General features: G+C 44.9%; 1 protein-coding gene across 1 annotated transcript in view; it reads left to right on the forward strand.

Annotated features, from left to right (window-relative positions):
* Positions 1 to 27,953, forward strand: part of LOC120933443 (complement C3-like) — a 176,472-nt gene that overhangs the window by 119,025 nt on the left and 29,494 nt on the right. The window contains exons 24-32 of the mRNA XM_040346661.1: positions 2,897 to 3,100; positions 3,190 to 3,265; positions 3,381 to 3,540; positions 8,167 to 8,262; positions 11,078 to 11,228; positions 14,939 to 15,102; positions 16,071 to 16,229; positions 17,228 to 17,287; positions 24,812 to 24,905. Of these exons, the coding sequence (XP_040202595.1) occupies positions 2,897 to 3,100; positions 3,190 to 3,265; positions 3,381 to 3,540; positions 8,167 to 8,262; positions 11,078 to 11,228; positions 14,939 to 15,102; positions 16,071 to 16,229; positions 17,228 to 17,287; positions 24,812 to 24,905 (1,164 nt within the window). The remainder of the gene's footprint in view (positions 1 to 2,896; positions 3,101 to 3,189; positions 3,266 to 3,380; positions 3,541 to 8,166; positions 8,263 to 11,077; positions 11,229 to 14,938; positions 15,103 to 16,070; positions 16,230 to 17,227; positions 17,288 to 24,811; positions 24,906 to 27,953) is intronic.

The following is a 27,953-nucleotide window of genomic DNA, read 5'->3' on the forward strand; positions in this document are numbered from 1 at the left end:
AAAATTAATAAAAATCTAATAAAACTATCCCCTATTTTGTAAACCCTATACATTTTGTGCAAACCAACCGATAAACGCTTATTGCGATTTTTTTTACCAAAAATAGGTAGAAGAATACGTATCGGTCTAAACTGAGGAAAACATTTTTTTTTTATATATATATTTTTGGGGGATATTTATTATAGCAAAAATTAAAAAATATTGCATTTTTTTTTCAATATTGTCGCTCTATTTTTGTTTATAGCGCAAAAAATAAAAACCACAGAGGTAATCAAATACCACCAAAAGAAAGCTCTATTTATGGAAAAAAAAGGACGCCAATTTTGTTTGGGAGCCACGTCGCACGACCGCGCAATTGTCAGTTAAAGCGACGCAGTGCCGAATCGCAAAAACTGGCCTGGTCCTTTAGCTGCCTAAAGGTCCGGGTCTTAAGTGGTTAACAAGCGTAGTGCCTCCACTCAATTGGGGCTTGTGAATAGCAAGTGAAATCCCAACTGAGAAATATATCTTTACATAGACAGTAATCCATACAGCATTGTATTTGAAAGTCCATGTATTGAAAAAATAAATGAACCATCTGTAGCGCCTGGTTACTTCCAAGTACTGGTGCTATTGAAATTTAGAGGGTGATCCTAGTATTACTAGACTCTGATCGAAATTGTTATGTTCAAAACAGGGTCTCTGTCTCAGCTTGGCTGTGCTGTGGTCTCATTCTGTTGTTGCTGGGGTGATGTTCCACCCCAGGACGATAGGTGGCAGCAGTGGAGCCGAGACTTGGGTGCTTTTTCCCAGCAGCCAATCAGGAGGGAGTTTCCTCGCTGGGCATGCTGGGAGAGGGTATTTATGGGACAGACGCGATTGAGTCTGGGTCTTATTCGTCCAGTGTGGCACCCACCACGGCACCCCGGCGTTATGGCCTACCTGGCCGGGGCGTGCGTGCCACGCGGTGTTCCTGGTTCCGGGACCTTGTTGGTCCGGAACATTTGAGCAAGGACGGGGACCCAGTGATCGACTGGGTTCCCATTTCTTGAAGATCCCAAGCGGTATAGCTGTTCGGTGGGGAGTCCATCTGCGGAGAGCCAATGAGAGGCTGGCGATCCAAAAGGATTACGACAAACCACCGGGGATCAAGGTAGCCGGACACTGAAGGATTGATCACCTGTCAGTCGGTACCTGGGCGACAATAAGAAGGAGATCCAGGCGTAATTCTTCAAGGAGGATTGCAATCAGTGAGGCCTGTGGCAGAGGTTTCTCCCTGAGTCCATACCAGGAGGGTCTGTGGCAGAGACTTTTCTTCGGAAAAAGGTTCGAGTGATACTCCGGCTGTCAGGTCAGTGACTGTCCGGGTACGCTAAACCCACTCTGGCAGGAGTGGTGCAGAAAGTATTCATATGGGAGCAGGACTGCTTCCAAGTACTACGCCTCAATCTGCTGTTCTCCTTCTTCCTTCAACTCTATCCTTTCATCTCCAGTTTACTGTTTTTACCCGGCTGGGTAATAAAGAGCACAGCAAAAGACACCTGTTGCGGACATTCCTTTACTATCGCTATATGCACCATACACCCCTAGAAATTCGGAGAGCCACAAGGTAAATGTGCCACCTAAAACAACCAGCAGCTCCTCCGGGGGTAGTGCTGCACATCCAACATAAAGTATTTTCCAACCAGGAACATGGAATCATTAACAGTCTCTATGTATGTCTCAGTGAGATGAATCTGCAGCACTTACACAGCCTGTGTTCTCTTAGCAGGATTTCATTGTTCTCTCTCTTCACATGTCTGTCCCTCCACCCACTTACCCACAAAACCCCTTGCCATCCTCTGCTCTTCTTAATGACCTCATCCTTGGCCAGACAGAGAGCATAGCAACCATATTGGAAAAGGGCAAACAAACACTGCATAACAAGAGTATACACTTGGTAAATGGGCAAAGAAATTATCACATCACTATGGGCCAGATTCTCGTAGATTGGAGTAAAACTGTGCGAGCGTAACGTATCTCGTTTACTCTACGCGGCCGCAAGTTTTACGGGCAAGTGCTTGATTCACAAAGCACTTGCCTGTAAAGTTGCGGCGGCGTAGCGTAAATCCTCTGGAGCAAGCCCGCCTAATTCAAATGATCCAGGTAGGGGGCGTGGATCATTTAAATTAGGCGCGTTCCCGCGCCGATCGTACTGCGCATGCGCCGTCCCTAAAATTTCCTGAAGTGCATAGCGCTAAATGACGTCGCAAGGACGTCATTGGTTTCGACGTTAACGTAAATGGCGTCCAACCCCATTCACGGACGAGTTACGCAAACGACGTAAAATTTTCAAATTTCGACGCGGTGAACGACGGCCATACTTAAAATTGGATACGCCACCTAGGGGGCTTATTATCTTTACGCCGCGTATCTCTTACGGAAACGGCGTAAATTTACTGCGACGGGCAAGCATATGTTCGTGAATCGGTGTAACGACTCATTTGCATATTCTACGCCGACCGCAATGGAAGCGCCTCCTAGCGCCCAGCGTAAATATTTCACCCTAAGATACGACAGCGCAGGCCGTCGTATCTTAGGCATGTTTAAGTGTATCTCAGTTTGAGAATACATTTAGACATACGACGGGCTTAGATTCTGAGTTATGTCGTCGCATCTGCTGATACGCCGGCGTAACTCTTTGAGAATCTGGCCCTATATATATATATATATATATATATATCATTGGTAATGTGTTAAAGGCTGAAGAGTAGATAACCGGAAGCAAAGTTGCTGGGTGGTGGTCATATCTACCCAAATGTAAACATAAATGTGGTCCTTTGACTGCTTTTTGATAGCAATTAACAAAATGACTATTAAATTACTATTTGCATACTCCATGATCTTGTAAAATATATTGTATCCTTCACATTCTAAGGCAGTCTTCTTGGAGAAACTTTGGAGAATTCCATTGATGGTGCCAAATTGAAACATCTAATCACGGTGCCCTCTGGTTGCGGAGAGCAGATTATGATGAGCATGACGCCGACTGTGATTGCCACTCGTTATCTTGACACCACCAATCAGTGGGAAAGACTTGGGGTTGAACGCAGAGCAGAGGCCATTAAAAACATTGAACAAGGTAGGCCTAGAATGTGCAAGAGTCAACTCATGCTACTCCAGTTAAAAAAAAGCTCAGCTAACATGAATCTTCATACTTATTTTTTCTAGGATACATCCAACAGATGACATATCGGAAACCTGAAAACTCCTACTCTGCATTTACTAACAGACCTGCCAGCACTTGGTAAGGCCATCAAGTCACAGTTTGGCCAAAAGTTTCCATACATCTCATCTCATTCCTTTCTTCCTTTTCATGTGTTGCCTTCCATCTCTTTTATCGGATCTCTTTCCTTCAATAGGCTCACCGCCTATGTGGTGAAGGTGTTTGCAATGGCAACAAGATTGATGAACGTAGAAAAAAACATCTTGTGTGGGGCTATGAACTGGCTCCTTTCCGAAAAGCAGTTACCCAATGGAGTGTTCAAGGAAGATGCTCCAGTCATACATGGAGAGATGGTGGTATGTTGGGAAATTTAGGGGGAAAAAAAGTTTATTCCAAGAATAAAAGCGAGGCTACCATACATGAGGATTTGTAGTTTTGAGAAACAAGGAACTTTTTGCTTCCCTTCCCTCCATTTTTCAGAGAAACGTGCCAAAATATTGTGGACCAGTAGGTAAAAAATCATACATTGGGTTAATAATGCGCTACTATCAACCTTCTAATATTGCACAGTGCTCCAATAAATTACTAATATATGATGTAAAAATATGAAGGAAATAAAATAAAACATATAGATAAGTGTCCAATAAAACATCCGCCACCAATAAAGTGATTCCAGCTACTCCCAAAGTTAAAGTGGAAGAAAACCCTTCAATTTGATAGTTACAAAAAACAGTTAACATCCCCGGCATGCCGAAAAATGCTAGCTGTCACATTTGCTTGTTCTCTCAACCAAACGGTCATACCATCCAATGGCTGGTTTCATAAAAGGTCACATGTACAGCATTATGGCAGTTACAGATTAAACAGAGGTCAAGATGGCCGCTTCCTTGGCTGAAAACGATAGGAGGGTTTACTTCCACTTTAATGAATGGGTGCCGTGATAAGACAAAAAATCCAGACGCCTCTCCTAATTGATTCAAATCAAAAGTACGATACACAGATGGTCACATCGGAGTCTCTGCTGGTATTCACATGCGCTGGACTGTTTTCAAGCCTCGAAAATATGCCGCAATTCTCAAAAGAAATAGGATAAAATTATTGTGCAGATAATATAACTAAAGACATATATGGGGTTTAAAGCGGGAGTTCACCCGAAAGTTTTTTTTTAACATTAGAATGAGGCTCATTTTGTCAAGGGGAATCGGGTAGTTTTGTTAAAAACGAAGCAGTACTTACTGTTTTAGAGAGCGATCTTCTCCGACCGCTTCCGGGTATGGTCTTCGGAACTGGCCGTTCCTATTTGATTGACAGTCTTCCGACAGGCTTCCGACGGTCGCATACATCGCGTCACGAGTAGCCGAAAGAAGCCGAAAGTCGGTGCGGCTCTATATGGTACCTGCGCACCGACGTTCGGCTACTTTCGGAAAATCGTGACGCGATAGATGCGACCGTCGGAAGCCTGGCGGAAGACTGTCAATCAAATAGGAACGCCCAGTCCCGCAGCCCATACCCGGAAGCGGCGGAGAAGATCGCTCTCTAAAACGGTAAGTACTCCTTCGTTTTTAAAAAAACTACCCGATTCCCCTAGACAAAATGAGCATCAATCTAATGTTAAAAATTAACATTTCCGGGTGAACCTCCACTTTAAATGATTGCACTCACACATATCCCACAGTTAGATCGCATATAAGTAGGTCAGTTGCATAAAAACTAGATTCTCCTTGCTCAATACACACAGAGCACTGAGGGTGACATCATAGGCTCCTCCCAACACGTTGCGTCACTAGACACACTTTTCTCATGTGACGGATTTGCTGAATATTTATGCCATAGTGTTGCCGTAGTGACAAAGGAGTTTAGTGCATCATAATGTTGTTATATGCGTTCTGAACTGAATTGACAATATGATATACACTAAGATACAACATTACACATTTTAGTTAAACATTATATAAAAACGTAGATTTCTAAAATAAATTAAAATACTAAAAAAAACTAAAAAAGTAACCTGAACCGTTGTTATTGAACCAAGATGTATATATTTAACGTGAGACTCCCTCCAGCGGTGGTCCATAATATTACAACTACTTAATGGGTCACTAAAGGCAAACTTTTTTTTTTTTAAATAACAAAAATCCACTGTGCAGCTCGTTTTGCACAGAGTGTCCCCTAACCCTGTCTTCTGGGGTCCCTCGGCGGCTGTCTCGGCTCCTCCTCGCAAAAACTTTCCACCTTCATGCGAGCGAGCTCGCATGGTGGAAAGCTTTTGCGAGCGCGCTCCCGTGATACAGCGGCAGGCATAGCCGCCGACTGTATCACTCGGCCCCGCCCCCCGGCACGCCGCGTCATCCGCTGTGATTGACAGCAGCGCCAGCCAATGGCTGCGCTGCTATCAATCCGTCCAGCCTAGCCAATCAACGGCCAGGCTGGGAACCGAAGAGGATCACGTGGACGCGCGCGGGACTTTCGAGGGGTCAGGTAAGTAAAACGGGGGTTCGGGGGGGGGGGGGGGGGCGGTACCATCGGATGTTTTTTCACCTTAATGCATAGGATGCATTAAGGTGAAAAAACATGTACCTTTACAACCCCTTAAATCACACACTAGTTTAAGGTAACAGTATTTTTTTTATATTTCTGTCGTTTCTTTGGAGCAGATTTATACATATGACTCTATAGACAGTTTATATTGTATAGAACGGCTTGCAATTAGGGGTGAGCAGAAAGCCCCCCCCCCGTTCGGTTCGCACCAGAACCTTCGAACGGACCGAACGTTCGCGCAAACATTTAGAACCCCATTGAAGTCTAATGGTCTCGAACGTTCGATTTTAAAAGTGCTAATTTTAAAGCCTAATATGCAAGTTATTGTCGTAAAACGTCTTTGAGAACCCGGGTCTTGCCCCAGGGAACATGTATCAATGGAAAAAAGTTTTAGAAACGACCGTTTTTAAAGCTTTTTTTCCATTGATACATGTTCCATCGGGCAAGACCCGGGTTCCCAAAGACGTTTTCACAGGCATACTATAGACACCCAGCAGGTACAATATTTAAAGGAATTTTTCATTTTTTAATTTTTTTTATTTAACCATCATTAAAATCACTGCTCCTGAATCTTTAGGTGCAAACTACAGAGCACACGGCCAGTACACACCAAGTAGCTTTAGGTGCAAACTGCAGAGCACACGGCCAGTACACACCAAGTAGCTTTAGGTGCAAACCACAGAGGACACAGGCAATAAACCACGTAAGAATACTGCACCTAGCACAATCACCTGCCTGCCAGTAAATTAGGAAGAACTGATCTAGCTAAACTATACAGGCCCGGATTCTCAGTGGAGATACGACGGCGTATCTCCAGATACGCCGTCGTATCTCTGCCTTGCGCCGTCGTATCTATGCGACTGATTCTTAGAATCAGTTACGCATAGATATATGTTAGATCCGACAGGTGTAAGTCTCTTACGCCGTCGGATCGTAACTGCATTTTTAGGTGGCGCTTCCGTCGAATTCTGCGTTGAGTATGCCAATTAGCTAGATACGCAAATTCCCGAACGTACGCCCGGCCGACGCAGTAAAGTTACGCCGTTTACGTTAGGCTTTTCCCGACGTATAGTTGCCCCTGCTAAATGGTGGCATAAGTGCGGCGTAACAATGTTAAGTATGGCTGTCGTTCCCGCGTCGAAATTTGAAAAAGTTACGTTGTTTGCGTAAGTCGTCCGTGAATGGGGCTGGACGTCATTTACGTTCACATCGAAACCAATGACTTCCTTGCGGCGTACTTTGGAGCTATGCACACTGGGAAATTCCACGGACGGTGCATGCGCCGTTCGGGGAAAACGTCAATCACGTCGGGTCACAGTACATTTACATAAAACACGCCCCCCTGATCCAAATTTGAATTAGGCGGGCTTACGCCGGACGATTTAGCTACGCCGCCGCAACTTACGGAGCAAGTGCTTTGAGAATACAGCACTTTCCCGTCTAAGTTGCGGAGGCGTAACGTAAAGCGGATACATTACGCCCGCACAAAATTACGCCACTGGACAAGAATCTGGCACACAGTGTATAAAAATATATGTACAACACCTGGGATGTATATATATCCCCCACACACTGTAACATTAACTGACTAGCCTGCCTGCCTGCCTGCTCTACACACTGTAACATTAACTGACTAGCCTGCCTGCCTGCTCTATCTACCTGCAAAAAATGACACTCTCTCTGTTAACTGCCGCAACACACTACACAAGGCCGCCCTGCAGGCAGCCTTTTATAGTGTGGGGCTTGTACTAAACCCCATGAGCCATAATTAGCCAAAGCCACCCTGGCTTTGGCCAATTATGGCTCTCCGTTTTTTGCGTGCTGTGATTGGCTAAGCATGCGGGTCATAGTGCATGCTTGGCCAATCATCAGCCAGCGATGCCGCAGTGAATCATGGTCTGTGAAACGTAACTCGAATTTGGCGCGAACGACTCGTTTTGTTCGTATTTCGACGAACGATCGAACATACGATGTTTGAGTCGAATATGAGTTTGACTCGAATATGAAGCTCATCCCTATTTGCAATGTGCGATTAGGAGACCGATGAACAATTTTTTTAAAGTGTGTTAACAAATAATGCAACACGTAAGCCTTGCTTTTCGTTGTGCCCATCTAGTTTACAGCTAATAATGAGATCTACCAACATGGTACAGAAAAGGTAAATTATGGTAAACATACCTTTAACTCCCCCCACGGTCCCAGTTGTACCTGCGTGGGTAATAAGCTGCCTGTCAATGCCAATGCAGCTGGTGCAGCGGTCTCTGGATTTGAAATCCCTGCTCTTCTCCCTCTTCTTTCTGAAGGGCTTCTAGGACAGATCAGAGTGGTTCTGATTGGGAAGCTCCTGCACAGAGCATCGCTCTGTGACCTGGCAGGGTGTAACAGGATAATTGTTTAGTCTGGGTAATCTGTATGGATGGTATTAAGTAATTCTACGTCTGCAGGGAGGAACTGGAAACACCGACCCTGACGCTTCTCTCACCGCATTTGTCTTCATCGCCCTAGTGGAAGCCAAGAGTTTCTGCGAAAAGGAAGTACCGGTAAGTAATGCCTTGTTTTTTGTATGTATTAGTGAATGCAATGAATTGAGTTCTGCATGTAACAAATGTCAGGGAATTCGGAAAATTCTATAAATCCTATATAACGGCCTAAACCTCTCTATAGCTATTCCCAGGACAGAGTTGCCAAGCTGCCTTTTAGTTAAACTTCTCCTATTTGACCAGTCTGTTTTCAGCTTGGGGCTTCTTATGGTACCTTGCATCATCCACAGCTGCCAGTGTTCAGCCTAGTAGTAGGGATCAGTGAATCTGCCCCGGTTTGAATCGCAAAGAGTTCAGCGGATTCTGTCTAAAATTCAGTGAACCGGAACTTAACGGCAAATTGAATTAAAGTCTGTGGGGTGTGAATCTTGCCCTTCTAGCATAGCCCTAAGTGATTTAATCTATACCCTCATTTAGGCACCTGTAGGAGAAACTTCCATTGTTATCATGTGTGTTATCTCCATAACAATCAGTGGGATCAGTACATCTGCCCAAGTTTGATTCACCAAGGGTTCAGGTGATCCTGTTTGAAATTCGGCAAGCTCGAACCTTGGGGTGATTGGAGCTGCCCAGTTCTCCAGCCCTACCAGGGCTCGGTGTGGGGCCTTCTCCATCAGCTGTTGGAGGTGGATGTCCCCTTCACCCCTAAGCTGTTCCTACTCAGCCTTCTCCCTCCCAAACTCCGGTCTAGCAAAAAAACTTGCCACACATATACTCACAGCGGCAAGGTGCTTAGTGGTGTTCAGGGGAGGGCTGGCAGGGGGGGCAGGGTGGAAATCTCCCCCCGGGCACTATGCACAGTCACCGGCCGCCACTACCAAATGCTGTTTTTGCAGAGAAGGAATATGCCTGCTGGAGCTCTGTTAACACAGGTCACGGCCGCTGCTCATCTCCCACTGTGCAGTCGTGCCTGTGTCAGCTCTGAGGTAGATGGCTGCAGAGCTGAGCTATGTCTTGTCTCACACATAGCTCAGCCTCAGCACACACCAGCACTGACATCCCCTTCTCTCTCTGCACAGACACGGGGAGAGATAGAGCTCATCTGCACCTCCTTCTTCTGAGTCTGCCCTGCCCACAGGGGAGTGTGGGCACTGGACAGGAAGTTTGAACCCAAAAAAGCATCAGACAGCCTGCCTGCGCCTCAGCCTCCATCCTGGTAAGCTCACCCTCTCTAGTCTCTCCTGCCTCCCAGCGTATACAAAGGGGTGCTCTGTTGACTTTGTTAAAGGGGAGGGGGGGCAGGCTTTGGTGAGCAGAGACCCTCTTTACACAATAGTCCACAGCATGCACCCTTAAATCAAGTTTCCCAGAACACCCCTTACATCAGATCTGATGTATATGGGGTCTGTGCGGACTCTGATGTATATGGGGTCTGTGCGGAGTCTGATGTAAGGGGAGGCTCTGTGCGGACTCTGATGTAAGGGGAGGCTCTGTGCGGTCTCTGATGTAAGGGGGGCCTCTGTGGCGGACTCTTGTGATCATGAAAAATCTTAGACTGTTTTCCTCGATCCATCACTTTTCCACGCTCTATGGGCCACTTGACTGGACTTGCCCCCCAGGCCTAAGGCTGCCAGCCCTCCCCTGGTGGTGTTACACTGGAAGAATCAACATCCCCCAACACTCTCAAACCTCTACGCCAGAATTAAAGACGTAGAGCTCATGGAGTCTATGTCTGCCCACACAGCAATATGGGAGGGATGGTACCTTCGGGTGGAACACCCTTAACTACTTGAGGCACCCCCCTCCCCACTGGTCTCATTAGGACCTAAATCTTTCCAAGGGTCTCATTGGGATAAATGTAGACATCAGGCTTCAGGCTCAAGTCAAATTCAGCATGCTTTCAAGTGCTTTTCAGATGCTTTGACTTACATTTCAGTTGCTCAGATTTTACTTTCAGTTACACAAGGAGCTGCTTCACGCTCATCCTGAGTTGCTTTTCAGTTCACCTTGAACTGAGTGGAGGAGACAGCCAGTTCAGACACAATCAAAATCCCATGTGTAATAAATCTATGAAATTCAGCAATACCAGCAGCTGTTTCATGCAAAAAGGTCTAAAGTAAGAACTAGAAACATTTGTTTAAAAATAAAGTTTAGTACAGTGAAACCTCGGATTGCGAGTAATGCGGTTAAGAGCGTTTGGCAATACGAGCACTGTATTTAAAAAAATCATGACTCGGTTTGCAAGTGTTGTCTCCCAAAACAAGCAGGATTCAAGCCACATCGGTGTGCAGTACCGCGTTTGGCCTGAGGTGGGGGGGGGGCGCCGGAGCCAAGTAGAGCCGTTCGGAAATGCTCAGAAAATCTCAGAAATACTCTGTTCCCAAGCCTTTCTGAGGTTTTCCGAGTTCAGGCGAGCTGTTTCCGGGCCTTTCCGAGTGTTTCCGAGGCTCTCCGGCACCCCCCACCTCTGGCCACATGCGGTATTGCTCGCTATTGAAGTCAATGCGGAATGAATTATTTTAGTTTCCATTGACTTCTATGGGGAAACTCGCTTTGATATGCTAGTGCTTTGGATTACAAGCATTCTCCTGGAACGGATTTAGCTCGTAATCCAAGGTTCCACTGTATATGTAACAACTTGAGATCATATTGGCCATCATTCAATCTGACAGACCACTAGTGAAATCAACTAAATCATTATTCTGGATTCTTAAACTGTATAACCCTTTAAACTCCCATCATTCACTATATGTTAGCCTTTTTCCAAGATATAGGTGGAATATGCTCAGATTGGTGGTGTCAGTAACTGGAGTCCACGATAGATTGCTGCCTTGATTTTTTGCCCTCACTTTTCCTGTTCTTTATATACTTTCAGGATCTAGAATCCAAACTGGATAAGAGCTCCACCTACTTGGTGGATCGGCTGAAGACCTTGAGGAATCCATACAGCATCTGCATTACGTCATATGCACTCTCCTTGGTGGGAAAACTTCCAGATCACAGCCAGCTCATAAAAAGTTCAACAGGTTTGTTCAAGAGTTTTCTCGTACTCCAAATTTCCAGACGGATTGTAGAAGGAGCTTTTAGGGAATCGTTTATAGATGGATTCGGCAATGGAAATGGCAAGAAGGCTGTCAGAAGCCATGAATCAGACCGAGACAGAAGTACAGTTAAATCACACTTGTTTATTATTAATAATAATAATAAAAAGATAAACAGAGTAAGCGTAGTCAAAACATAGTCAGAGTTCAAGAACCGGATCGTATAGTCAGCCAAGTCAAATGTCAGAGAGCCAGAGATATATGTAGTAGAACAGCAAGCAGGATCTGGAGCCAGAAGGAACGTCAGCCAAGCAAGTCTTCAACAGGAACGCAGGAGTTAGTCTCTGTGATGTTGACCAAGGCGAAGGCAGAGATCAAGTGAGCTGGACGGCTTAAGTAGGCAGGACTGGCAATGGAAATGGCAAGACGCCTGTCAGAAGCCATGAATCAGACGGAGACAGAAGTACAGTTAAATCACACTTGTTTATTATTAATAATAATAATAATAATAATAATAATAATAATAAAAAGATAAACAGAGTAAGCGTAGTCAAAACATAGCCAGAGTTCAAGAACCGGATCGGATAGTCAGCCAAGTCAAATGTCAGAGAGCCAGAGATATACGTAGTAGAACAACAAGCAGGATCTGGAGCCAGAAGGAACGTCAGCCAAGCAAGTCTTCAACAGGAATGCAGGAGTTAGTCTCTGTGATGTTGACCAAGGCGAAGGCAGAGATCAAGTGAGCTGGACGGCTTAAGTAGGCAAGACTGACGAGCAGGATATTATCAGCAGGCGAGTCACTGTGGAAAGATAGGCGCTGGCAATTAGCCGACAGCTGAGCACCAGCTCAGAGAAGGAAAGGCTGAGCCCATCCCTGACAAAGGCAAAGCCCAATTATACAATAAAAAAAATAATATAGCTACCCTATGTCTCTAAAATTAAAAAAATCAAGAAAGCAAGCAAGAAAATCAAAAATGAAAAAACATGGAAATTCGAAATAACCTACAGTAGCCCACTGACCTTCAAAAAAATTTTTTTGGGAGGGGGGAGAGAGGCTACCACCAAACATCCCATAAAACTCCACTATTATAAATATAGAAATGTTGTATATTATTTTACTTTTGAAGAACCTATGCACTAACCCATCCTTTAAGTTATTAATTTAACGTAATCAATATTATTAAAGGTATTCAATTTCAATCCCTTTCCTTCTATCAACAACTATTCTCACCCTTCCGTTCGGCATATATATCTCCACTGACTAGACTCAGTTATACTTCTCTGTTTTCACCCCAAAAATTCTGTACATAGAAGCAAGGATTTTATAAAACCTTAGCACATGTTGAATATATTATTAAGCTGTGGCATACCTACTGTCTAAAACAAAAATACAAATAAATATAGTAATTCGTCACAATCACCTGGATTTGTTCTGTAATGCTGAAGATGTTTAGTATGTTCTCCGTGCCACTTCGAGAAACAATGAAATGCCTTAGGCCTCGTACACACGATAGGTTAACCAGAGGACAATGGTCTGATGGACCGTTTTCATCAGTCAAAACCAATCGTGTGTGGACCTCAAAGGTTATTTAACCATCGGTTAAAAAAAAGCCAACTTGCTTTAAATTTAACCGATGGATTCCTAACCGATAGGTCAAAACCGATCGTTGGTAGGCACAACGATCAGTTAAAAATCCACGCAGAATCAAGTCGACGCATGCTTGGAAGCATTGAACTTCGTTTTTTTCAGCACGTCGTTGTGTTTTACGTCACCGCGTTCTGACACGATCGTTTTTTTTACCAATGGTGTGTAGGCGCGATGGACAATCAGTCAGCTTCATCGGTTAACCGATGACAACGGTCCTTCAGACCGCTCTCATCGAATGGACTGATCGTGTGTACGAGGCTTTAAACATTAAAGAACCTGTCCAGTTGAATGTGACTACTACTGTAATGTAACTACTACTACTAATTTAGTACATATGCCCAGGGCCATCTTACTGAGTGGGCACCCCTATCCACAGCCGGGGACCTCACGTTCACCTGGGGCCCCATCAGAGCCAGACAAATAGCACTAGCAGTGGACAAGGGAGTCGGGCTGAACAGGCACAGGCAGTCCAGCGTGCGGCGGCATTTTTGGTTCCGCCTGCAAGCTGGGCTGTCACCACCTCTTCTGAGCCTTCCTGAGTGACTGAGCGAGCTAAGACAGAGGGGAGTGTCGAAGCTCAAGTGCCAACGACAAGCGGGTCTGAAGAGAAGAAACTGTGCTGCCCCTCCCCTCTCGAGCTGACCCTGTCTGAAGAGGGCTCTATTTCTTGCCTATCCCCCTCCTTCCATCAGCAGTGGGGAGAGCAACTGTGTCTCTGGAAAGAGCAGCTGCAGGCTTCCCCCCCCCCCCTCTCCTCCCCATGCTGCTGTACTCGGGAGCGGAGCCCTCTCCTTCCCATTGGCCAAAAAAAAGGAACACAAAGGAGGATCATGGGACATGTAGTCCCGAGGACTGGCAAGCCCCATCAATCCTAAGAGGGAAACTGCAGCCCCTAGCATGCCCAGCTGAGGGAGAAGGATAGAGAGCCAGGATATAGGTGGCAAGTGACACGATGAATCTGGTGACAAGGAACCGGTGGCAAGTGACACGCTAAATCTGGTGACGGGATGGATGGTAAGTGACAGGCTAAATCTGGTGATAGGGGACGGGTGGCAAGTGACACGCTGAATCTGGTGATAGGTGACAATGGCAAGTGACAGACTGAATCTGGTGGCAGGGAACAGTAGCAAGTGACATGCTGTAAAGTAGAAATATTGGGCCAGATTCACAAAAGGGATACGATGGCGTTTCTCCTGATACGCCGTCGTATCCCTGTTTCTATCTATGCGACTGATTCATAGAATCAGTTACGCATAGATATCCCTAAGATCCGACAGGTGTAATAGTTTTACACTGTCGGATCTTAGGATGCAGTACCCCGGCCGCCGCTGGGGGGAGTTTGCGTCGTAAACCAGTGTCGGGTATGCAAATTAGGAGTTTTTTAAGCTTTTTCCCATCGTTACGTCGCCGCGAGTGTTAGTTTGCCGTCGCAAAGATAGGGCACCTTTTACAAAGTGGAAAATTACTCCACCATGTAAAAGTATACCCGTCTTTCCTGCGTCGCTTTTGAATTTTTTTTACATTTTTTCTTTTTCCCGGCGCAAGTCTTTTTTTCACGTCGCGATTCACAAAACGTTGGCGCATCGTAATTTCGCGCAAAGCACGTCGGGAAATTTGCGTCGGGAGCATGCGCAGTACGTCCGGCGCGGGAGCGCGCCTAATTTAAATGGTACCTGCCCCATTTGAATTGGCCCGCCTTGCGCCGGACGGATTTACGATACACCGCCGCAAATTTCCAGGTGAGTGCTTTGTGGATCGGGCACTTAGACAGAAAATTTGCGGCGGTGTAACGTAAATCGGTTACGTTACGCTGCGCCCGGGCTACGTGAATCTGGCCCATTGTACTTTCATTCTTGAGAGTAGGTGCGTAAGTTGGGGCAAGCTTGTAGGGGCCCCATAGAATTACTTTTCCCAGGGGACATGATGCTAAGATGGCCCTGCATGATATACCATGACCTGGATAATTGAGAACCTTCACAAACATACAAAAAAAATATATATTGCTATTACTACTATTTGTTTAAAATGTGTTTTCTTCTATGGTTAGGTGGCACCCATTGGGCAGACTATTCCTCAGATCTCTACATGATTGAAGCCACATCCTATGGCCTACTGGCCCTTCTCAACACCAAGCAGTACCTATTGGCTGAACCTGTGGCCAGATGGCTGACAGAACAAAGATTCTATGGCGGGGGCTATGGATCCACACAGGTAGAGTACACTATGCAGGTGGAAGGATGAAAGAGAAGGGGGGAGTGCAATGATCCTAGATTCACTTTCCACCGGGGGTGCATAGGTTCTCCCCATGTGCCTGCTTCCTCCATCAATCCAAAAACATAATGGTGGTTTCATTTTTATTTTATTTTACATTTTTTATAAATTCACCAGTAAATGACAAATAATTGGGACCCAAACAAATATTAAAACCTACCTGTAACTACTGTTCTTTAAAGTGTCTACGTATGCCGGAGATTTATAGAAAAACACTTGCCATTTTTTTTGCTAGCTACCAATCAGGTTTAACTTTCCCTTTATTAAACTATGAATTGTGATTGGTTGCTTAGAATCACTTTGGTCTTTGGTCTTAGTTTTGGAAGACTGACTCTGTCAGACCTTATAACCTGTTGGCTAGAGCTGCGGTGGCTCAACGTGATTGGCACTGCGCTGACAAGCCATTCACCTCTGCAGCTAGAGGTTCGGATCCCGGTCTCAGCTACATGTGAATTGAGTTTGGTGGTCTCAGCCCGGCTCCCGGTGGGTGTGCTATGCGAGGTAAGCTTGCGCTTAGTATGCCCACCCCCCTCCCACAAAAACCACCACACTTACACGCACTCGATATTGGGTTAACATGCACGCACTTTGACCACGCGGTCTCTAAAAAGAGAGGCGAAGGACTAACGGGGCTGGTTGGGCGGGCTAGATCCTCTCACTCCCTTATAGGGAGTCCCTCTGCCCCGTTGGGCTTCAAAGCGAAGCAGGTAGGGCGGGCTGTGTGGGAGGACCCCCTCACGCACCCGCCATTGCCACCCGGGGCATGGAGAAAGGTGGCAGATTGCCTCTGCGGGAGGCCTGCCTACTCCCAACTCCTGCAGTCCGGCTCCTCTCTCGAGTACACACACAAAATACACTTAAAAAAATAAAAAAAAATAACCTGTTGGCTTTGTCCCCTTTCCTTCCAGGCCACCATAATGGTGTTCCAAGCATTATCAGAGTTCCAGATTCACTTACCCCAAATGAACGAGATTGACATGGATGTGACCCTGTCTTTACCAGGGAGAAGGGAAACCTTTACATGGAAAATTAACCCAGACAACGCCCTTGTCCAACGCAGCGAGAAGGTCAGTGTGGTTTTATATGCAAAATGTCAATGTGCCTTAACGTGTATGCTTAAGCAAAAACTCTCGTCCATTGAGGGACAGAGAAAACCATAACCGTATTCTTCGCTCCATAAGACGCATCTGACCATAAGACCCACCTAGGTATTAGAGGAGGAAAACAAGAAAAAAAATATTCTGAGCCAAATGGTGTACTAAAATATTTTCCAGTGCCCATGAAATGCAGCCTGACCATTGCCATAAACACAGAGTGACCATTGTCATAAATGCAGAGTGACCAGTGCCATAAATGCAGACTGACCAGTGCCATGAATGCAGAGTGACCAGTGCCATAAATGCAGACTGACCAGTGCCATGAATGCAGAGTGACCAGTGCCATGAATGCAGAGTGACCAGTGCCATGAATGCAGAGTGACCAGTGCCATGAATGCAGAGTGACCAGTGCCATGAATGCAGAGTGACCATTGCCATGAATGCAGAGTGGTCAGTGCCATAAACACAGAGTGACCATTGTCATAAACGCAGAGTGACCATTGTCATAAACGCAGAGTGACCAGTGCCATAAACGCAGAGTGACCAGTGCCATAAACGCAGAGTGAGCAGTGCCATAAACGCAGAGTGAGCAGTGCCATAAACGCAGAGTGACCAGTGCCATAAACGCAGAGTGACCAGTGCCATAAACGCAGAGTGAGCAGTGCCATAAACGCAGAGTGAGCAGTGCCATGAATGCAGAGTGAGCAGTGCCATAAATGCAGAGTGAGCAGTGCCATGAATGCAGAGTGACCAGTGCCATGAATGCAGAGTGAGCAGTGCCATAAATGCAGAGTGAGCAGTGCCATGAATGCAGAGTGACCAGTGCCATGAATGCAGAGTGAGCAGTGCCATAAATGCAGAGTGAGCAGTGCCATGAATGCGGACTGACCAGTGCCATAAATGCAGACTGACCATTGCCCAGAGTAAGACACGTTTGTGGATAACATAAAAATTTGCATCTCCCACAGGCTGCAATGAAAGACAAGATCTCCGTGACGGCCAGAGGAAAGGGACAGGGTACGCTGACGGTGAGTGACAACATCATTATTAAAATGGCACTTAAAGGTTCTAATTATAGAAAGTTTGCTGAACAAATGTGACACATTCACACAACTCTGACGAAACTCGCTGTATTCTGTGTTATATAACTACAGTAGTACCTTGGATTACAAGCATATTCCGTTCCAGAAGAATGCTTGTAATCCAAAGCACTCCTATATCAAAGCGAGTTTCCCCATAGGAATTAATGGAAACTCAGATCATTTGTTCCAGTATCACTGCTAGTGTATGCAGTACCGCAAGTGACCAGAGGTAGGGGGGCGCCGGAGAACCTCGGAGAACGAGTGTCTCCAAACGTCACTGGCACCCCTGCACCTCTGGCCAAATGCGGTACTGCACACCCCAGAGGCTTAAAGTGGTTGTAAAGCCTTACAACACACTTTATGCCACAGGTAAACCCATAAAAAGACTTACCTGTAGCTACCCCGGATATCTCCTAAACCTGAATGGGTTAGGAGATATCCCCTGTATCAGCATGCGCCGACGTAATCGCGTTATTTGCAAGGTTTTACTGTATCTTTAATGACCATAACTGCCATCTAGTGGCGATAATGTGCCTTTTTTTTTGGTAACCACTTCAGCTCCGGAAGATTTTACCCCCTTCCTGACCAGAGCACCTTTTTCAATTTGGCATTGCGTCGCTTTAACTGACAATTGCACGGTCGTGCAATGCTGTACCCAAACAAGATTTGCGTCCTTTTTTCCCCACAAATAGAGATTTATTTTGGTGGTATTTGGTAACGTCTGCAGTTTTTAGTTTTTGCGCTATAAACAAAAAAAAGCGTACATTTTGAAAAAAATAACAACATTTTTTACTTTTTGCCATAATAAATATCCCCAAATTATTTTTTTTTTATATTTATTCATCAGTTTAGGCCGATACTTCTTCTTCTACATATTTTTGGTTAAAAAAAATCGCAATAAGTGTATATTGATTGGTTTGCACAAAAGTTATAGGGCCAGATTCACAGAAGTACGCCGGCGTATCTACTGATACAGCGGAGTACTTTCAAATTTGCCGCGTCATATCTTTAGTTTGAATCCTCAAACAAAGATACGACGGCTTCTGGGTTCGATCCGACAGGTGTGCGCCTTCGGATCGTACGTGCAATACTTCGGCACCCGCTGGGTGAAGTTTGCGTCGTTTTCCACGTCGGGTATGCTAATTAGCTTTTTCCGTCGATCCACGAAGGTACACTCGGCCGTCGCATTCTCTTACGTCGTCGCTAGTCGGCTTTTCCCGGCGTATAGTTAAAGCTACTGTTTTGTGGCGTATAGATAGACTTGTCATGTTAAAGTATGGCCGTCGTTCCCGCGTCAAATTAAAAATGTTTTTTTTTTTTTACGTAAGTCGTCCGTGAATAGGAAAGGACGTAACTCGAAGTTCAAAAAATGACATCGGTGCGACGTCATTTCGCGCAAAGCGCGGCGGGAAATTTCAAAACGGAGCATGCGCAGTTCATTCGGCGCGGGGACGCGCTTCATTTAAATGAATCACGCCCCCAACCCGCCCAATTTCAAATACGCCGCCAGAAAAACACTACGCCGCCGTAACTTACGGCGCGAATTCGCTGAGGATTCGAAATTCCGCCAGGTAAGATACGGCGGCGTAGCGTATCACTGATACGCGGCGCAAGTGCAAATGTGTGTGAATCTGGCCCATAGCGTCTACAAAATAGGGGATAGATTTATGGCATGTTTATGGCATTTTTTTACTAGTAATGGCGGCGATCTGAGATTTTTAGCGGTATTGTGACATTGCAACGGACAGATCGGACACTTTTGACACATTTTTGAGCCATTGACATTAATACAACGATCCGTGCTATAAATATGCATTGATTACTGTATAAATGTCACTGGCAGGGAAGGGGTTAACACTGGGGGCGATCAAGGAGTTAATTGTGTATTTCCCCACTGTGTTCTAACTGTGATGGAATGGGACTGACTAGGAGAGCAGACATATTGTTGTTCCTACTTAGTAGGAACAACAATATGTCTGCTCTCCACTGACAGAACAGGGATTTGTTTGTTTACACACACACACAACCGGCCACGCGCACAGGGTCTCCCACCGTGCAGCAGGCACGCGCGCGCCCTCTGGCATCTCTTAAAGCGGAGTTCCACCCAAAAGTGGAACTTCCGCTTAAACCACACCTCGCCCCCTTACATGCCACATTTGGCATGCAATTTTTTTTTTTTTGGGGGGGGGGGGGGGAGTGGGGGCTTCAGTAAGAGTGGGACTTCCTGTCCCACTTCCTTCTTCCGCCCAGGGACCGCTTAGGCGATACGTCATGTAACCTTTTGGCGGCCCCTCCCTGTAGGTCCCAGGGGATCGCCTGTCCATTCAGGTAGCGCAGCGCAGTGAGTGCCCGGACGTGAAGCCGAAAGCTGTCACGGCCGGGTGCCCACACTTAGAATGGAGGTGCCGGCAGAGAGGGGGGGGGAGGAGCGGAGCTCCGGGCGTCGCGTCGCTGGACAGTGGAGCAGGTGAGTGTCTGTTTATTAAAAGTCAGCAGCTACACTTTTTGTAGCTGCTGACTTTTAATAAACATAAAAAAAGGCTGGAACTTCGCTTTAAAGGTAACCCCGTACCTGTACAGGGTTTTTGTGCAGGGGTGCCATTCTGCTTCGTAAAAAGACGTGAGCTGGTCGGGAACCGGTTAAACATTTCAATCAGAAGAAAAAATCATTTTGTCCACTAGATGGCGCTTTTGATCATATGAGATAGTTGCACATCAAAGAACGCACTGTGGTGAGTTTTGTTGGAGCCGTGTGAACGCGTGTCAGATTTATTCAGCAAACATTTTATACATAGACCCTAAAGTGTTTTTAATTTACGTAATTGTGGATAGAGTGTAAAAAGATTGGAACCCCTGACACATTTTAATTGCTATCTGCAGCCCCACTCCAGAGATTTCCCCTTGTTTTGTCCCAGTGACTATTTTACAGTTTTCACCCAAAGCAGTAATTGAGGAGCAATGTTTCAATGATGACACCTCTTTTTATTGGCAATTGTGCCTGAGATGGGATTTTTTCTCTTGCTTTGATAAGATTTCACTCACTTCCTATGGTGTCTCCAAGACAGGTAGTGAAGGGTAATCTCTGCATTGGGACACAGAAAAAAATTCCATACTTTATCAACAAAAAAAAATTATATATATATATATATATACAGTTGTGCTCATAAGTTTACATATCCCAGGAGAATTTGATTTCTTGGCCATTTGTCAGAGAATATGAATGATAACACAAAAACATTTATTTTACTCATGGTTAGTGTTTGGCTGAAGCCATTTATTATCAATCAACTGTGTTTACTCTTTTTAAATCATAATGGCAACAGAAACTGAATGACCCTGATCAAAAGTTGACTAAGGGCTCTTTCACACTGAGCACCCGTAAAGGTCCGCCTGCCAGTTTTTTATGCGGACCTGAACGGGCGCTCCGTGCTCCTCTATGGAGCCGCGGATGTCAGCGGTGACATGCCCGCTGACATCCGACCCGCTCCGATCCGCCAAAGTGTGACGGAGGAAAAACCTACTTTTTCATCCGTCCGGCAGATCAGATCGAGTGAACACGGACAGACGGTCTGTGTTCACCCGATCCCCCCATAGGGGAGAGCGGAGAAAAGACAGGGCGGTCCCTGCGCAGTGTGCGAGGACCGCCCTGTCATCCGCCGGCTCAGCGGGGATCAACGGAGCGATCCCCGCTGAGCAAGCAGAGGTTCACGGGGCAGATCATTACTGATCCGCCCTGTGTGAAAGGGGCCATACCCTGGTGATTTTGGCCTGATAACATGCACACAAGTTGACACAAAGAGGTTTGCATGGCTATTAAAGGTAACCATCCTGACCTGTGATCTGTTTGCTTGTAATTAGTGTGTGTGTATAAAAGGTCAATGAGTTTCTGGACTCCTGACAGACCCTTGCATCTTTCATCCAGTGCTGCACTGATGTTTCTGGATTCTGAGTCATGGGGAAAGCAAAAGAATTGTCAAAAGTTCTGCGGAAAAAGGTAGTTGAACTGTATAGAACAGGAAAGGGATATACAGTATAAAGATATCCAAGGAATTGAGAATGCCAATCAGCAGTGTTCAAACTCTAATCAAGAAGAGGAAAATGAGGGGTTCTGTTGAAACTAAACCACGGTCAGGTAGACCAACTAAAATTTCAGCCACAACTGCCAGGAAAATTGTTCGGGATGCAAAGAAAAACCCACAAAAACTTCAGGTAAAATACAGGACTCTCTGAAAACATGTGGTGTGTTTTTTTTCAAGATACACAATAAGGAGGCACTTGAAGAAAGATGGGTTGCATGGTCGAGTCGCCAGAAGAAAGCCATTACTATAAAAATGCCGCAAAGTATCCCGCTTACAATACGCCAAACAGCACAGAGACAAGCCTCAAACCTTCTGGCACAAAATCATTTGGAGTGATGAGACTAAAATTTCGCTTTTTGGCCACAACCATAAACGCTACATTTGTCAACAAGGCCTATGATGAAAGGTACACCATTCCTACTGTGAAACACGGAGGTGGATCGCTGATGTTTTGGGAATGTGTGAGCTACAAAGACACAGGAGATTTGGTCGTAATTGATGGCAAGATGAATGCAGTATGTTATCAAAAAATACTGGAGGAACATTTCATTCATCAGCCAGGAAGCTGCGCATGGGACGCACTTGGACATTCCAACATGACAATGATCCAAAACACAAGGCAGAGTCCACCCGTCATTGGCTACAGCAGAATAAAGTGAAGGTTCTGGAGTGGCCATCTCAGTCTCCTGACCTCAATATCATTGAGCCACTCTGGGGAGATCTCAAATGTGCCGTTTATGCAAGGAACTGGAACTGCAGGATTTTTGTCAAGGGAAATGGGCAGCTTTACCATCCGAGAAGATAAATAGCCTCATCCACAAATACCACAAAAGACTTCAAGCTTTCATTGATGTTAAAGGGGGCAATACATGGTATTAAGAACAGGGTATGTAAACTTTTGATCAGGGTCATTTGGTTAGTTTCTGTCGTCATTATAAATTAAAAAGAGTAAACACAGTTGATTGATAATAAATGGCTTCAGTCAAACACTAACCACGAGTGAAAGAAAAGTTTTCGTGTTATCATTCATATTCTCTGAGAAATGGCCAAGAAATCATAAATTCTGCCAGGGTATGTAAACTTATGAGCATAACTTTGTGTGTATATAAATAATAAGATTATATATATATATATATATATATATATATATATATATATATATATATAGGGCTAGATTCAGAAACAACTTACGACGGCGTATCTACAGATACGCCGTCGTAAGTCTGAGGCGTCGTATTTTGGCGCCTGATTCAAAGAATCAGATACGCCTCATGGTTGCCAAGATACGAGCGGCGTAAGTCTCCTACGCCGTCGTATCTTGGGGTGCATATTTACACTGGCCGCTAGGTGGCGCTTCTATTGATTTCCGCGTAGAATATGCAAATGAGCTAGATACGCCGATTCAGAAACGTATGTGCGCCCAGCGGATTTTTTTACGTCGTTTAAGTTAGGCGTTTTCCGGCGTAAAGTTACCCCTGCTATATGAGGCGTAGCCAATGTTAAGTATGAAAATTGGTGGAAAAATTGCGCTAAACATAAATAATGTGAAACCTGTAGCGGCCAGCACCAACAAAAAACAATGTTGTGTACGAAAGGTGAGAAAGAAAAAGTGCAGCGCTAAATATTGAGTGAAGGGATTCAAACAATACGGTAAGTAGTACAATTCGATGAAACAGTTCAAATAGAATTGGACCCAGGAGACACTCACCAGATGATATGGTAAGTGAAAAAAAGGAAAAAAAAAAATTATAACTGAAACAATGTAATAGTGTGGAAAGCCACTAGGAGGTGGTGTTCCTGTAGGAAATGTGTGCAACACACTAAAGTGGGTGATGTGACACCTGTAGGTGATAACAAGTGGGGTGAACCAATCACAAAGTCCAAGCAAAAAATGTATATATATAGCAATCCGATATCGGACCGATATGTACAGTCTTTGAGAGATGGAATTGGTCGGAAATTCTTATGAAGGATGCATGCACGAACTCCTAGGCAAAGATGGTGTTGATGGGAAACGTTCCAATATGTCAAACTTTAATCCCCGGGAGTCGGTAGAATCCAAGCGGCAGAAAAAACAAATCTTGCAGGAGAAATTCACAAACAAATCTTGCAGGAGAAGTTCACAAGCATAAATATACAGTGAGCGAAGCCGTCACGGAATCATGTAAAGAAAAAAAAAGCCTTTTATTTAGGCATGGAAGGCAAGCAAATAAAACAGAAAACTGGATACAAAACATATAAAAATTGGTAGATAAAAAATAGTACAAGCCGGGTCAAGGGCAAGTACAAGTGATCACGTATTTAAAAATGGCGTCTTGAGCAGGTAGCGTATGGGCTATGTACCCGACATGTTTCGAGCAAAAGAGCTCTTCAACTGGGGCATAATGCCCATCTTTGCCTAGGAGTTCGTGCATGCCTGATCGACATACCGTCGCTGACGTGTATGTCCACATATTCTGGTAAGAGTATCCATTTATTTATCTTTTTGGATATCACTGTGAATCGTTTCTGAGGTTTTCACCATCTACACTGATCGTCTGATCGGCATACCAGAGAGGACAATCTTACATCAGTTCTTTTTGAGTGGCCGTTTTGGTTTTTCCTTCATAAGAATTTCCGACCAATTCCATCTCTCAAAGACTGTACATATCGGTCCGATATCGGATTGCTATATATATACATTTTTTGCTTGGACTTTGTGATTGGTTCACCCCACTTGTTATCACCTACAGGTGTCACATCACCCACTTTAGTGTGTTGCACACATTTTCTACAGGAACACCACCTCCTAGTGGCTTTCCACACTATTACATTGTTTCAGTTATAATTTTTTTTTTTCCTTTTTTTCACTTACCATATCATCTGGTGAGTGTCTCCTGGGTCCAATTCTATTTGAATTGTTTCATCGAATTGTACTACTTACCGTATTGTTTGAATCCCTTCACTCAATATTTAGCGCTGCACAATGTTAAGTATGGACGTCGGGACAGCGTTGAATTTTTCGTTGTTTACGTAAGTCGTACGCGAATAGGGCTGTGCGTAAGTTACGATCACGCCGAAAGCATTGACTATTTGCAACATGATTTCGAGCATGCGCACTGGGATACGTTCACGGACGGCGCATGCGCCGTTCGTTAGGAACGTCAATTACGTGGGGTCAAGGCTCTTTTTAATACAACACGCCCACTGCCTGGACAATTTGAATTAGGCGGGCTTACGCCGGCCCATTTACACTACGCCACCGTAACTTAGAGCGCAAGTTCTTTCTGAATACAGGACCTGCCGCTCTAAGTTGCGGCGGCGTAGTGTATCTGAGATATGCTACGCCCGCCTTTCTGAATCTAGCCCATATTGTATATAGATAGATAGATTGACTATTTTCTCTTCCCAGGTCATGTCCTTGTACTATGTGCCACTGGAAGAAGGAATCGCCCCATGCAAGAATTTTGAATTCAGTGTAACACTTGAAGATGTGCCAAAAGAAGGTAAGCAGCCAGCAATGTTTGACTTATGTGTGTGAAATTATATACACAAGTATTTTCTTTTTCTTTGCAACTGGGCATGCCTGCTCGGCACTGAGAGCGAAACTATTATCATTTAGTATATTAGCTGGACTATGAAACCGCATTCTGTTGTTAGGGCCCATTCACTAGACATGTGCGGTCCGTTTCATTCTGAATTGAAATTCTGACAAATTTTTCATTATTCGGAAAATAGGATGTATCCAAGTTTTTGCATTACAATAGTAACAAATTTAAACGAATCTGAATGAACAAAACAAAATTTCAGATGAAATTCCAATTCCAATTATTTTTTGAATAGAATTTGAAGTCTTTTTATTTGAATAGTTTTCAAATTCGAATTTCCAAAGAGAATAGAATAGAAAATAATAGAATATAAAAAATGTAATAGAAAATAAAAGAACAGAATAAAATAGAAAATAAAGGAATAGAATAAAATAGAAATTACGGTATTTAACCCAGGGCTTGACAAAACCCAGGCGCCAGGTCACAATGGCAACTGGAAATTGCGTCCTGGCGCCTGGGCTACACATCAGCAGCTACGACGTGGCCCCACTGTAGGTATTCGGACTTCAGCCTGGGCTGGCCAAAATTGAGGCTGTCGCTTTGTGGCCTATTGGAGAGAAAATAAATGCTTCGTACAAACCAGCGCCCTCTCGTGGACGGTGCTGTGATGAGCGCAGCTTGCTCTCGCTGCCTGCCAACTTCCGACATCATCTTCCCAGTTTGACAGCTGGGCAGGCATGTACTGGCCTTTGGAACACCCCCCCCCCATGCGGCTCTGGTCCCCTCCCCTCCTCTGTCCCCCCCCCCCCCCCCCCCAGTGCTCACCTCTCCCTGGCTTAGTTAAGCAGCGCGACTGAATGACATGCTCCTCGGGAGTCGGCACTGACAGGCTCATTATACGATCCGGAAGGAGGGCTCAGGGCAGCTGCACACAGCTGTGATATAAGCTTCCTCGTCACTCGTTCTCCTGCTATTTCTTCCCCCGTTCTCCATCCTGTCTGCTGCCGCGGAGAGTCTAGATGGAGAGCGGGGGAAGGAAATAGCAGTAGAACGAGGGCTGAGGAAGCGCAAGCCAGGGAGAGTAGGTGAGCGCTGGAAATTGACTAGAAAAGAATAGATTAGATTAGAATAGAAAATAAAGACTAAACAAGACTAAAATAGAATAGAATAGAAAAAAAGAGATAAAAACCATCTTATGAAATTTTAGTTTTGAATAGAATAGAGAGTCAAATAGAATAGAATGGAATAGAATAAAATATAGAAAATAATAAAATAGAAAGAATATATCAATATAACTTTTTACAAAAAGGGGGAACAGGTTTGGATCTTTGAATGAGGCACATAAGTGGAACAATGGATCAATTTGAAAAAACAATTTTAACCACTTGCTTACTGGGCACATAAACCCCCTTCGTTCCCAGGCGAAATTTCAGCTTCCGGCACTGCCTCGCTTTAACTGACAATTGCGCAGTCGTGCGACGTGGCTCCCAAACAAAATTGGCGTCCTTTTTTCCCCACAAATAGAGCTTTCTTTTGGTGGTATTTGATCACCTCTGCGGTTTTTATTTTTTGCGCTATAAACAAAAAAAGAGCGACAATTTAAAAAAAATATATATTTTTTTTTACTTGTTGCTATAATAAATATCCCAATTTTTTTTTTAAAAAACTCTTTTTTTTCTCAGTTAAGGCCGATACGTATTTTGACGTATTTTTGTAAAAAAAAAAAAAAATCGCAATAAGCGACTGGTTTGCGCAAAAGTTATAGCGCCTACAAAATGGGGAACAGAATTATGATTTTTTTTATTATTTTTTTTTTTACTAGTAATGGCGGCGATCTGCGATTTTTATTGGGACTGCGATATTGCGGCGGACGTTTCGGACACTTTTGACACAAATTTGGCGCCATTCACATTTATACAGCGACAGTGCTATAAAAATGCACTAATTACTGTATAAATGTGACTGGCAGGGAAGGGGTTAACACTAGGGGGTGAGGAAGGGGTTAACTGTGTAGCCTGGGTGTGTTCTAACTGTGTGGGGGGAGGGGGGTGACTGGGGGAGGTGACCGATGCTGTGTCCCTATGTACAAGGGACACAGACCGGTCTCCTCTCCTCTGACAGCACGTGGAGCTCTGTGTTTACACACAGAGCTCCACGTCCCTGCTGTCACCTGCCGTGTCACCGACGATCGCGTGTACCCGGCGGACATCGCGGCCGCCAGGTACACGCATCGGGTCTTCGGCGATGCGCCGGGACAGTTTTTACCCCCCGCGCGCCACCCAGTGGCGCGCGCGGGTAATGCACATAAAAGGCCGTGTTTAAACGGCCACTTGGCACTTGAGAGCCGCGCTGCGGACGTATTTTGTCTATAGCGCGGATCTCAAGTGGTTAATAAAATGAACACAAGTTATACACATATCTTGGCCAGCAGGCTCCATATAAAGACATAAGTTAACATCACATATAAAACATTTTTTGCTAGATCACATCATATATGATAACGTATAGCATCTAGGATGGCATTGGCACGACGCGTTTCGGCCATTATATCGCCTCATCAGGAGCGATGCATATAATCTGAAAGAGATGTTATGTATGTATAAGGGCCAATATACTATTTTTGAAACTCACCAATTGGGGTAAAAAATAAAGAATATTGGGGGAGAGGAACAATAAAGATATGGAGGAAGGAGATAATCCTGCCTTCTACTTACACATTGAAGCAAAAGTGTGCTGGTGGCGCTAAACCAGCGGAAATCACCCTGCATCCCGCCCGGGAGCTGAGGGGACTAAAAGCCCAGAGGGAACCGGACACCAACATGGAACCTCCAACGAGATGGTAACACCTCCACTGGCACTGTGGATGATGCTGGGAAGTGACCTTTGAAATGTCTGGGAAAATGAAAGAAAAGGAAAATGTGGGGAAAGTAAAAAAAAGTGTGCAGTTATATAAGCTCAAAGTGATGAGCATTGCTGCAGACTCCAGCCCTCCTCAGTTCCTCCTGC

Source organism: Rana temporaria, chromosome 3 (assembly GCF_905171775.1).
Source record: "Rana temporaria chromosome 3, aRanTem1.1, whole genome shotgun sequence".
NCBI lineage: Eukaryota > Metazoa > Chordata > Amphibia > Anura > Ranidae > Rana > Rana temporaria.